Here is a 12,233-nt window from a genome sequence, read left to right on the forward strand (position 1 = left end):
TCACAGTATTTACAACTCTATTCAGGCTGTGGCACAAGCCCTACATGATGCATTCACATCCAGGCCACTGAAATGGAGAGTGGTGACAGGAACCAGCAGGCTGAAACATGGAAAGGCCCAGCACTGGCAGGTGCTCTGGAGGGGATTTAGTAGCAGAGGTTGCCAATATCCCCACATCCCTCCCAGACCCAATCTGCCCTCGACTTGCCCTCCTTCCACCCAGTTCCTCCCCCTCCCCCCAAAAGGCTTCCCCACCTCCCAACAGGGATACCTCCCAGTGCTCCTGTTCTGTGTGTTGTCAGCACTGAGACCCAGTGCCAACTGGTGCTGGCCACTCTGCTAGCACTGGGTGTCTTCTGCCAGCTTCCAGGTGCCTTACAATTGCCTTACCTTGGCAACCCCCAATGCACCCAATAGGATCGGACTCTAAGGCTGCAATCCTATACACAGTTTTCTGAAAGCAGGCCCTGTTGAACTCAGTGGGATCTACTTCTTACTTACTCAGGTTTGTGCTGCTAGATGTAAATAAATGCTTTGGACAGGAATTTTGTTTTTTTCTGGAGAACTACACAGACTTAAGGATTCAGTGCCTCCTACCTCCATGCTACAGTCCCAGATCAAATTGTGGTCCAGTGTGAATTCTACATGAGAGGAAAGTTGAGCCTGTAATTCTACACGATGCATTTACAGCCCTTCAACTGAACCATCCCGTCGACTGATGCAGCCATGCCAATGGAGCATGTTCTGCATCCTCTGGGGGGCAGTCAGAGAGGTCTCCTTGGGGTAATGAAAGTTCCCTTACCCTGGGACAAGGCTCTCCTATGCAAACTGGTCTCCATTCCAGCCATTTTGCTGGCATAGAACCAAGGCCATTAAGGAGCAGGAAAGGGAGTCATTGCATTCAAGCGGCTCCTCCCCCTCCCCTTTGGAGCCATTTCAGGTGGGGGAGCAACAGAGGCAATGAAGGGGAGGGGGAGGGACTGCTTGCACACCACAGTGAGGCTCCCTGCAAAACTTACCACTTTGCACCCCCTCTAGCTATGCCACTGCTGTGGGGCATTGGATTTGGGCCTGAGTCTACATCACACATGCTCAGGTATAGCCTCTTTCAAAAGGCAGGGCTGAAATATGTAATGCCTTTTTCTTTTTTCCTAAATGTAGCTCCACTCTTTTCTGAGAAACTCCCACATCTACAATACTTCCATGGAAGGTGTTTATGTGGATGAGGACGGAGACCTGGCAGCTGACTTTGATATTGTGAACTTTGTGGCATTTCCCAATCGGTCCCTTGCTAGAGTGAAAGTTGGGAGTCTAGAGAGGCAGAACTCCTCAGAGATCACGATCACCATTGACCAGGATGCCATTGTGTGGCCCAAGGGATTTAACCAGGTGTGGAAACCCACTTTATCTTCTTTGGTAAACTCAGCTGAGCTCTAAAAATTGGATTTGTATGATTCATGGTATATAAAGGGTTGGTTTCCTCCCCCAAATAAGTAACTGATACATGATTCAAGGCAAAGCTGGGAGGAGAAGCAAATTGGAAGTAGATCATACACATAGGTCACAATCCTAACCAGGTCTACTCAGAGGTAAGTCCTATCTTGTTCAGTGGGGCTTACTATCAGGCAAGTATGGTTAGAAAGAGTGTGTTTTTTTTTAAACCCAATACATATTTGAGAGACCCTCTTCTTCCGTATAGTCCGGTCCGTTCTCTGAGGTCATCAGAAGGGGTGTTACATGAAAATCCCCTTTTCCCTTCCAAGTTGTGTTTTTAAATCTAGTTATGTATTTTGGACTATACAGACCAAGCAAGCAGGCCACTCCTCCCCCAGCACATGTTTCTAAGGGGCCATGGCCAAGCTACAAACACATGAATTACACAAACCCCCACTTCCTTGCAGAACCTAATCACTGTGTCTCCTGATTATGCAAAACAAGCATGCACCTACGGAGGAGGAAGTCTATTGTTCTTTTGTTGTAGCTTTAACACTCTTAAGCACCTTATGCAAATTGTCTCCCTCCCCCAGAGTCAAGCTTTGCTGATAGCGGAGTTCTGGACCCTTCCACCCTTTCTTTACATACTCCAAGTGTTACTGAGCATGCCCACAGCTCTGGGATACTTCTGGTCAGTTTGAATTGACTTCCAGGTCAAAGACAACTCTTAAGAGAGAACTCAGAGCACATGCAGTCTCTCTCTGATTGCTCTCTTGCGAGAGTGGTCCTGTGGGACTCTTCATCCAACTGCTCCCCCCCCCACAGGTAAATATATCGTGCGTCTAAACTTCCCCCCCTTCTTCCCTACCTATTCCTCCCTTCTCCCCCCATCTTTAGTCAGCAACTGGGTTTAGCAGATTAAGGAACTCCTAAAATACCTTCCTACACCCTAACCATTTCTGTTTCTTTTTTCAGGTGCACTCAAATTATAGCACATGCATCCACCACAAGTTAGGTACACCAGACAAGTATATACTTATCGATTCTCCATGTGTATTATGTTACCTTTGTGTGTGTTTGCAATAAAAATATAATCCTTTGATTGAAAGTTACCTTCATCCCAGTCTCCTCATTAAGCTAAACAAGGGATTTCTTTGCTCTACGCTGTCTTGTATCCAGCCTATGGTCCCAAAAGTTTCCAGAAGGCTAATATAAATAATTCCCCTAAACAAAACAGCCTTTTTGGTAACATGGGCCCTGTTGGTTGTGCCATCATTGAGAGAGGTGAGAGGGATGGTGGCCAGAAGCAGGGCCTTCTTGGTGGTGGCACCTGCACTATGGAATTCCCTCCACTTTGAATTGAGGACAGCTTCCTTGTCATTAACTTTCTGGCAGGGCCTGAAGACTTTTTATTTAGGAAAGCCTTTGAGGCCTTATAAGGGCTGCTTTTATAAATTATGTCTGTTACTGTGTGTTTTTATTTATTTGCTGACTGATGTGTATTTTATATTTTTTTTCATGTGTATTTGTATTTTACTTTGTATTGTTTTTAAATCTTGATTGTTAGCCACCTTGGGTGCCCTTCGGGGAGAAAGGTGGAATATAAATCTAATAAATTTAAAAAAAAAAATTAATTAATACAACATTTCTGTTTTTATGGCAAAGTCTTCAACTATTGTAGTTGGAAACTCCAAGAGTTTGAGATGAAATGATCTAGCTCTTTAAATGAAGATTAATAAGTATCAAAAAAGGAGCCCTTTTTGGGTTCTCTTTCTCTTGAGGCTCCTATGGCCAGTATCCTGAAGGCATTTCACAGTGCTGCAAGCACACTTTTGTGTCACAGGGGCTCAGGGACCATGCTGACCTGCTGTATTTGTGTTTATTGGCTCTTTTAATTGATGGCTTTTATGTATTTCTCCTTTAAAAAAATGAATTTCTGTCTGATCTTGTCATCTGATTCTATTTTTGTGAGCCTCATTGGGGGCTTCACACGTTTGGTTGATTGTCTTTCTGCTTAGAGCCTGCCTCAGTCTAAGTGTACGGAAAGGTGTCAGCCTGGCTGTGTCAAGGTGGTGAAAAAAGGGGAGTCAGTTTGCTGCTACGACTGCACTCCCTGCAAGGGAGGGACCATCTCCACTCAGGAAGGTCAGTGATTGAAGGGGAAGGGGCTGCCCACGAGGAATAGGTCAGTGGGAGGATTCAGCATGATCCACCTGTGTTTCTTTTGCTCGGTGTTGGGGAAAACCCAGCATGGCTTGACTCAAGTTGAGTCACCGAGTCACCACCCCCACGACTCAACTTGAAAAAGAGTCCTAATGGGGGCACTTTCCGAGTCTCTGAGTCACCCTTTAACTCTAATGGACTCAAGTTGAGTCGCCCCCTCCCCTTTCAAAAGTCAGCTGCAAAAAAAACAGTGCTGCTGCCGGAGGGTGTGTGTCGGAGCTCTCTTTGAACACTCCCCTGCTGTCCCATCTGTAAAGAGGGTGGGAGGGACAGTGAGACAGCCGGGACAGAAGTGTCAAGAGGGAGGAGGGTCACGAGCAGCAGCTGGGAGGCTTACCAGGATGACTCAACCCTTGGCAGTCCTACTCAGAAGTAGTCAATGGGGTTGCCCCTCCTCTGCTCCTCCTTCTGCCCTCCCTCAGCCAATGGACATATGAGAATGCTGTTCCTTTGTCCAATGGTCATCCCTTCCTTCCTATCAGAGATGGGGAAGAGAGAGCTCACTCCTGCCTCCCCCATCTATTAACCCTTTCCTGCCTTCTTGCAGGAACTCCCTGCTGCTCGCTGGTCAGAATGCTTGCCCCACAAGGTTTTTCACATGGTGAAAACAGGAAGCAAGCACCCCCAGACACAGGCAGACTCGAGTCAGAACGCGTGGGGAGGAGCACAGAGTTGGGTGGCCCTGACCCGAGTCTTCCACGTGTGCAGCTCACGAGTTGCCGAGTCTCCCAAAATCATGCATTTTTACCACTCAAGTCCCAGTCACCTGACTCGAATTCCCACTGCTTTTGCTACACTGTAAATAGTATGCCCACCATCTGCCTCATATGCGAAAGGGACAAAACTATATGTGAAGAAAGATATGAGACTGCTTTAAAGAGGTAAAGGTGGGACACAGGAGAGTAGCACTGTGGAGGGGGCTTGGTGGTAGCAGGAAGGTGGAGGTGAAGAACTGGGGGGAAAGAAGAGAGAGAAACGGGAAAATACTAAGGTTTCATAGTCCTTAGTTTCATACTAAGGTTTGACCATAGTCAAATTGCATGGTAGAGTTGCAGTTCCTTATAGCCTGAGCCAAGCCTGCAGGTGAGGAGCGAGATCCTGGGTAGGTCATAAAACACTTGACTCTTTTGAGACTAGGAAAATTGTCTTTTCTGCCACCACATAACTCTTAGCCAAGCTTCCAGGCCTCCAAGGTGGAGATCATGGGGAAGTGGTGATGTTCCTTGGGTCCTGGATGGATTGGTCAAAGGGAGTAGTGTGTTGTCCAGTCTCTAGGTCTTCCCCTTAAATAGCAAACTATATGCTCAGAGGGATTGGCAGAGGGAAGGGAAGTTGCAAGAGGAAAGAAGGTTCACAGTGCAAAGATAGCTACCTTCTTACAGACGGCTTGCCAAACCTTGTTGTGGAGTTTTGTGTAGTGCTTTGGGTACCCAAGAATGAAGCAAAGACATAGGGGGTCTCTGCTTCAGTCCTGGGGTCACAAACACAAACTGGGCCCCAACACTGACTGGCTTCTGAGGGAATGCTTATGTATCAATCAGGGCATGGCAAACTGGAGGATCCCAACCAGATGTGTTTCTAGGATCAGAAATGGTTACTGGGGGATGTGGTAAAGGATGTTTTTTGTGTGTTCACTTTCCAAAACCCTTACAGCAGTGTACCAGTGGTCGTTGAGGTGGTGTCTGTTGGTACTTCCAGGGCCCTTTGATACCTGCTGCCCTGCAGCGAGACTGGGAAGATGACCGAACAAACAGTGGGAGGACATTCAGCTCCGTAGGCAGATCTCCAAAGCATGCTTTTCCATGCTCAAACAAGCCCACCCTGAGCCTCTTACTGGTGTTTGCCAGGTTGCATCTGACCTCCCAAGCCAGAAGTAACTGGTGATAATGTAATTGCCAATTACTTGCAGTGGTAATTCAAATAGATGGACCATGTGAAGTGGTCCAGTGGAAGACAAATCATGAGAGACACTGCCTTGGAGTAATCAACATCTCTGACAAGGCTGGCCTGGCAGCCTCGATGGCACCATCTTGCACCCACAAGTTGTTGTTATATAGTCTTTACTTCTTCCTCTGGACGTAGAACTGAAAGATAGCAGCAGAGATCAGGAACCACCGTTTGCCCTGCCTGACTTGGGTCTCAGAGCAAACAGTGCCCATTGTCCCATAGTCCAGAATGCATTGCAACATTGGCATAAGCAGGCAGGTCTGACTTGAATGGTACTGCTTAGCACCAGGGCATATACAGGCCATGATTACTGAATGAAATAAAAAAAATTCAAGAAATCACAGGAAGTAATAGCTGTTGCGGCACATGAGCTCTTGCTCTCAAAGATATCTTACATAGAACATTATAGATCACAGATTACTATGGATTTAGGGTAGACATTAGTAATACTGCAGTAACTCTTGTGCTTTTCAGATGCAGACCAGTGCACCAGCTGTCCTGAAGATCAGCGTCCAAACAAGAACCAAGATCATTGTGCCCCCAAAGTTATAACTTTCCTATCTTATGAAGAGCCTTTGGGGATGATACTTGTTTTCTTAGCCCTCTTCTTCTCCCTAATCACAGCTTTTGTTCTGGGAATTTTCATTAAGTATCGTGAAACTCCAATAATCAAAGCCAACAACCGTGACCTCACCTACATGCTCCTGGTCTCCCTCTTGTTTTCCTTCTTGTCCTCCTTTCTATTCATTGGTCAACCCCAGAAGTTGACCTGCCTTCTTCGACAAACCATCTTCAGTGTCATCTTTTCGGTTGCTGTCTCTTCTGTGTTGGCCAAAACAGTCACCGTGGTGGTGGCATTCATGGCCACCAAGCCAGGGAGCAGGATGAGGAAATGGCTTGGGAAGAGTTTGGCAAACTCCATTGTCTTTTCTTGTTCCATTGCTGAAGTGGGCATCTGCGCTGCCTGGCTGGGATCCTCTCCCCCTTTCCCAGACTCTGACATGCATTCCCAGTCTGGATACATCATATTACAGTGTGATGAAGGGTCCATCATCATGTTCTATGTTGCCCTTGGCTACATGGGCTTTCTGGCTGCCGTCTCCTTCACTGTGGCCTTCCTAGCCAGGAAGCTGCCTGGAGCCTTCAACGAAACCAAGTTGATCACCTTCAGCATGCTGGTCTTCTGCAGTGTTTGGGTGTCTTTTGTGCCCGCCTACCTGAGCACGAAGGGCAAATACGTGGTTGCCGTGCAGGTCTTCTCCATCTTGGCCTCCAGTTTGGGATTATTGAGTTGCATCTGTTTTCCCAAATGCTACATTATTGTATTGAGGCCTAATCTAAATTCAAAGGAGCATCTGACGGGGAAAGCTAAAAATCTGACTTGATTCTTAAAACATGATTCTTGAATGCTGGAAGTGGTTTGTCCTTATGTAGTTGTTACTGAACCAGCGTACTGGCTTTGTGCATGAACCTCTGTGGCTGTATTATGCAGCTCTTGCACACCTTCAAATAAATTATGAAAGAATATTTCAATGGGTTATAAAAGTGAACATAAAATTATATTATAGTGACTAAAAACATTTCCTTTTTATTACTTTGATTAATCACAACTTAATCTCTACAAGATTCATTTGCATTATTAAAATTGAGATTATTTATGGAATTAATGGATGAGAATGTTAAAACAGCCCTTCTGGATCAGGCCAAAGGTTCCTTTTGCCCTGTTCTGTGTTTTCCAAAGTGACCAACCAGATGGTTCTGACAAGCCATAGATGAAAGCACATAAAGCTCATGCAGTGTTGGGGACATTACCTTTGTTGTGTATTGCAGTCATGACTAGGGCCATTGATGATCTTGCCTTCCCTGAATTTGTCCATTCTCCTTTTAAGTTTAAGGTAGCATCCATCATTATAACTTACGATAGCAAATTCCATAACTTGATTGTATGCTAGTATGTTTTACCTGTTCCTGTATTGTTTTCAACTGTGTTTATCTAATTGTATTTCTGTGCTTTCTGTGTTGTGCACTGCTTTCAGCTTCAAGAAAAGCAATATATAAAATCTCTGAAATAAGCAAAGAGCAATAATAATAAGCAAATATGCTGTTCAAAGAAGCCTTTCTTTTTGTCCAACCCAAATCTCTCAGCAATCAGTTTCAGTGGATGAGCCCTCTCTCCTTGCTTTTTTGCTAAATTTAAAAGCCACACCTATAAGCAAAGGTGTCACTAGGATTTGATGGGAGAGCTCACTGCGCCACCCCCATGATGGACCTCCTCCCATACTAGACCATACAGAATAAAATTACAATATCATACACACAACCTAAATGCATCACTAGGGTTGGTGTAACCCTCATTAACATTATTTATTTGTTTTACTATAGAACAGTACAGGTCACCCAACAAATCAGGAAGAAACCAGTGGCCAATTTGATGATATTTGCACAACTGAAAGACAGCCCAATCCTATCCACACTTTCCTGGGAGCAAGCCCCATTGACTCTAATGGGACTTACTTCTAAGTAGACATGCCTAGGATTGAACTGTAAGAGTTCTAGTGTTAGCTCTGATACATGGAAATGAGAGCTAGTGCATCCTAACACCTTCTTGGTTCCCGGCTAATTATGTTATATTATTATATGCTAATAATCCTTGTTATTATGAGGTGTCATAATAACACCTCATTAGCTCTTGGAACAATCCTTGTTATACTCATAATCAATCTCAAGATGGTATTATTCATAAATACCAAGATTTCACAATTTTGGCCAGTAGTGATATTATACACCCTCATGTGCATCGACCTTCAGACTGTCCTTAAAGTGAGTGGGATAACTGAGCTCAGAACAGTGAGCAAGAAGGAAATCTAGTCAGTAAACTATAAGGTAGATCCCAGTCTCCTCACCTTCTTGCTAAGCTGAAAAACCACAACTATAAGATTGTAGCCTTGCTCGAGCACCCACCACAAGCCACACAACTCAAGATTGCTGTTTGGTAGAAATTGGGCCACTTTACTGACTACACAATTCATGTAACTTAAATCCTGCCACGGATCCTGACTATGGATCTCCTTTCACCTTTAGTGTAGGCATCCACCCGGAGGGAAACAGATGAGACTTGCCCCACTGGGCATTCGCACCCTGGATTCTAGCAGTGATTGATTCAGACCAAGCTCTGACTTTCTCCACCAACCCTTGGAAAGGGGGTCAAGGCAGCCAAATCGTCCAGCTCATCCTAAGCCAGAAAGCCTTTATGATGGTCTTTACAATTCAGTACTTCAGGATCCCCAGCCAGCATCCCTGAGTCAAACGTCCCCTTTTGATCAGTACTGGCTTTCCCTCTGGCCCCTCTGATGCACAGGAGATCCCTACTCAGATTTTCAGTCCTGTAGTATTGTCAGTGTATTGTGGTGTGACCATATTCCTCGTAGGGATGACGTTCTACCCTCTGATTATTCTGCTTGCCTTCTTCTGCCGTTCTTCTCCTTCTACAATACCTTTTTTTCGAGCCGGTGAGTAGAACTGTGCACAATTTTCAAACATGGTTGCACCATAGGTTTGTATATAATGGCACTATAATATTAACTGTTTTGTTTTCAATAATTTTGGCTATGGCCCCAATATGTGTTGCCTGATACACTTGTGCACTTGTGTATATGGGGCTGCAGCACACCAGATGAGTGAAACCCAGTCCCATTTCATCTTCCTTTGATTCATTCTAAGGCCAGGAGATGCATCAGACCCCCTTTCCCCCATGCCTTTGGGGAAAATATGATTAATCTTTTTATAGTAAAAAGGTATTTCTTTGTATAAAATACTTCTTTTATAACAAAATCCTGATAATTGACTGGAAGCTATCTCTCTCAGAGCCCAATCCTATGGGCTCACTGTGCTGGCAGAAAACAGGTTTCGGTGGTGCAGCGTGCCTTACACTGGTCACGGCCATTAGTCACAATCGGGCCGCTGCCATCGCAAGTGGCATGCAGCCATGGCTGTGCATCACTGGTCTCCATAAAAAGCCCAGCAACAATAAATCAGTAGGGCGTGGGGCAGGCGGTTGGTGGAACATGGGCAAAATGGGGAGGTGAGGGGGAAGAACAAGGCAGAGACCAGGGCGTGAAGGGGGTTTCAAGGCCAGGAAGGGAGTAATATTGGTGATGGCAGCCAGAGGCGACACTGGGGGGTTCAGAGGGTGCAGACTGCATTGGGTGACACCCTCAGGGGAGTGAGATCACTAGTGGCCAAAATTTTGGAAAATTTGTATTTCTGTTGTAATTAGAAAGGCAGGTTCATGCAGAATGTAATGAAAAGAACTGTGTTGAATTATCTGTGTTCTTGCAAAGGATATAGCCATTTTACCAGGAAATGAAAACACAACTGCTGGGCAGCCCAATCCTGAGCTGCTTGGAGCTCCCAGGTTCGGTGGCTCCGTGCAGGGCTCCCGCCGGATCCTGCGCCCCATGCTACCGTGGGAGGCTCCTTGGGAGAAGGGGATGTTCGTCCCCTTCCCCCGAGTAAGGGAAGCAGCCCTGCAATGGGACTACTCATTTTAGCGGCGACCAAAATGTCGGCACTAAAGTAAAGGCACTCGTGTAGGGCGCGCAGCCCTGCACGAGTGCCTTGGATCCTGCGGAGCTCAGCTCCATGGATCCGCTTTTCTCCCTCCCCCTGACACGCCTCCCGCCCGCCCCCTGGCATGCCTCCTCCCTCCCCGGAACACCTGCCCCACACCCCTGGCCATGCTCCTGCCTCCCGTTCTGTAGCCCAGCAGTCTGGGAGACCGCGGAGCCATGGAACCTAGGCTACCGCCATGTGCTAACCCAGCGCTGGCCAGAGCTGGGCTAGCTCCAGTGGGTGCTATGGTATGTGCCTTCTGGTATGTTTGCGACTGAGATCTGTGGCACGGAGCCGGAGGAGTCTTGCCTCCTTTTTTTGGCGTTCTTCCCTGTGCTCTGAGCACCGCACACTGCAGCTGCCACTTTGCGCTTCTGCTATCTCTCTGTTTTGCCCATTATCTCTAACAGTGTTGTTATGACACAGCAGGGAACCAAGATGGTGTTCGTATGAGTCAGCTCTCATTTCCATGGATCAGAGCTAAAACTAGAACACTTATTCAGTTGTGTGAGTGTCATCATGTTGGCCTCTGGGTTTTTGTTGGTTACTGATTTGTTGGGTGACCTGTATTGTCATACAAATAAATAAATAAATGGGAGTTATACCAACCGTAGTGATGCCACTGCATTTAGGCTGTGCATATATTGTAATTTATTCTGTATGATCTAGTACTGGAGGAGGTCCAGCAAGGGGGTGACTCACAGCCTAAGGGGCAGCCCAGTCCTGAGCTGCCTGGGGCGGCCCCGTTTGGTGGCACCATGGGGGCTGCTGCTGCATCCAGTGCCTCCCGCGCTACCGCAGGAGATACCTCGGGAGTAGGGGACTAATGGGGTTACTCACTTTAGTGGCGCCCAAAGCTACGGATCTACTAATGCAGGCTAAAATTGCATTTGCCTTCTTTGCAGCTGCACCACACTGTTGGCTCAGGTTCATTGGGTGATCCACTCCAACTCAAAGGTCCCGCTCACATGTTGTGCTTCCATTTAATACCTGCATCTTTCGTTATTTTTCCTAAGTGCAGAACTTATCCTTGTCCCTCTGGAACTGCATCTGATTCATTTCAGCCAGTATTCCATTCTGTCCAGATCTTCCTGAAGGCTTCTACTGTCTTCTGTTGTGTAGAATAGCCTCCTTTGCCATAGCTGCCAGTTGGGGGAGGAACCTTGGCCATGATATGACTGACACACCTATGGGTGGGGATGAGCACCCCTAGGGGGGTGCAGGTGGTGCAGGCTGCAACGGGTGATGTGCAAGGGGGTGACATGTACTGGGGTGACACATTAAAATTGCGGTGGTGAGGAATAACCCCATTATGTTATAGACCGTTGGATGCAGAATTTACAGCAGAATGCAATGGGAAAAACCAGAGTGAAATATCTCCTTTCTATCCTTAGTTATGGCCAAAAAACCAGAAAAGCAAAAAATGCATGGAGCCCTATGTTAAAGTGAAACTGAGGGCACAATCCTAACCCCTTATGTCAGTACTTTCCAGCACTGGCATAGCGGTGCCAATGGGACATGTGCTGCATCTTGCAGTTGGGTGTCACTCACAGAGGCCTCCTCAGAGTCAGGGAATGTTGGTTCCCTTACCTCAGAGCTGCATTGCATTAGGACTGCGCACTCAGCCATACTGCACGTTTATTCGCAAGTAGGTGAACTTGCCTTAGTCCGTCAGAAAGGGTAGGCTGAGAGGAATCCAGTGACACCAGAATGGTCCTGATACAAATCCCCCCTCCTTGGCATCTCTGGAGATCCTCATTCTAACTAGTCACACCAGAAACCACTGGCTGTTTTCCTACAGTACTTTCTGGTTTTTCCTAGTTAGAACAGGATCTCCTAAGGAGGGTTTGTGTCACTCACTTCTATGTTCTGCTCAGCCCCTAACACACTGTCAGCACTAAGACTGCCACCCTATACTCACTGACCTTGGGGGGAGATCAGTGAAACTCAGTGGGGCCTGCTTTTGAATAGACTAGCCTACATGCTTGGGGTTGCACTGCAGATTTACTGTATTTACT

General features: G+C 46.5%; 1 protein-coding gene across 1 annotated transcript in view; it reads left to right on the plus strand.

The window, feature by feature from the left end:
- LOC136639075 (vomeronasal type-2 receptor 26-like) overlaps positions 1-6,989 on the plus strand; it is a 42,262-nt gene extending 35,273 nt beyond the window's left edge. Inside the window, exons 9-11 of the mRNA XM_066613101.1 lie at positions 1,162-1,391; positions 3,455-3,579; positions 6,079-6,989. Coding sequence (XP_066469198.1) covers positions 1,162-1,391; positions 3,455-3,579; positions 6,079-6,989 — 1,266 coding nt within the window. The remainder of the gene's footprint in view (positions 1-1,161; positions 1,392-3,454; positions 3,580-6,078) is intronic.
- Positions 6,990-12,233: the final 5,244 nt, after the last annotated feature.

This window comes from Tiliqua scincoides, chromosome 2, assembly GCF_035046505.1.
Source record: "Tiliqua scincoides isolate rTilSci1 chromosome 2, rTilSci1.hap2, whole genome shotgun sequence".
Taxonomy (NCBI): domain Eukaryota; kingdom Metazoa; phylum Chordata; class Lepidosauria; order Squamata; family Scincidae; genus Tiliqua; species Tiliqua scincoides.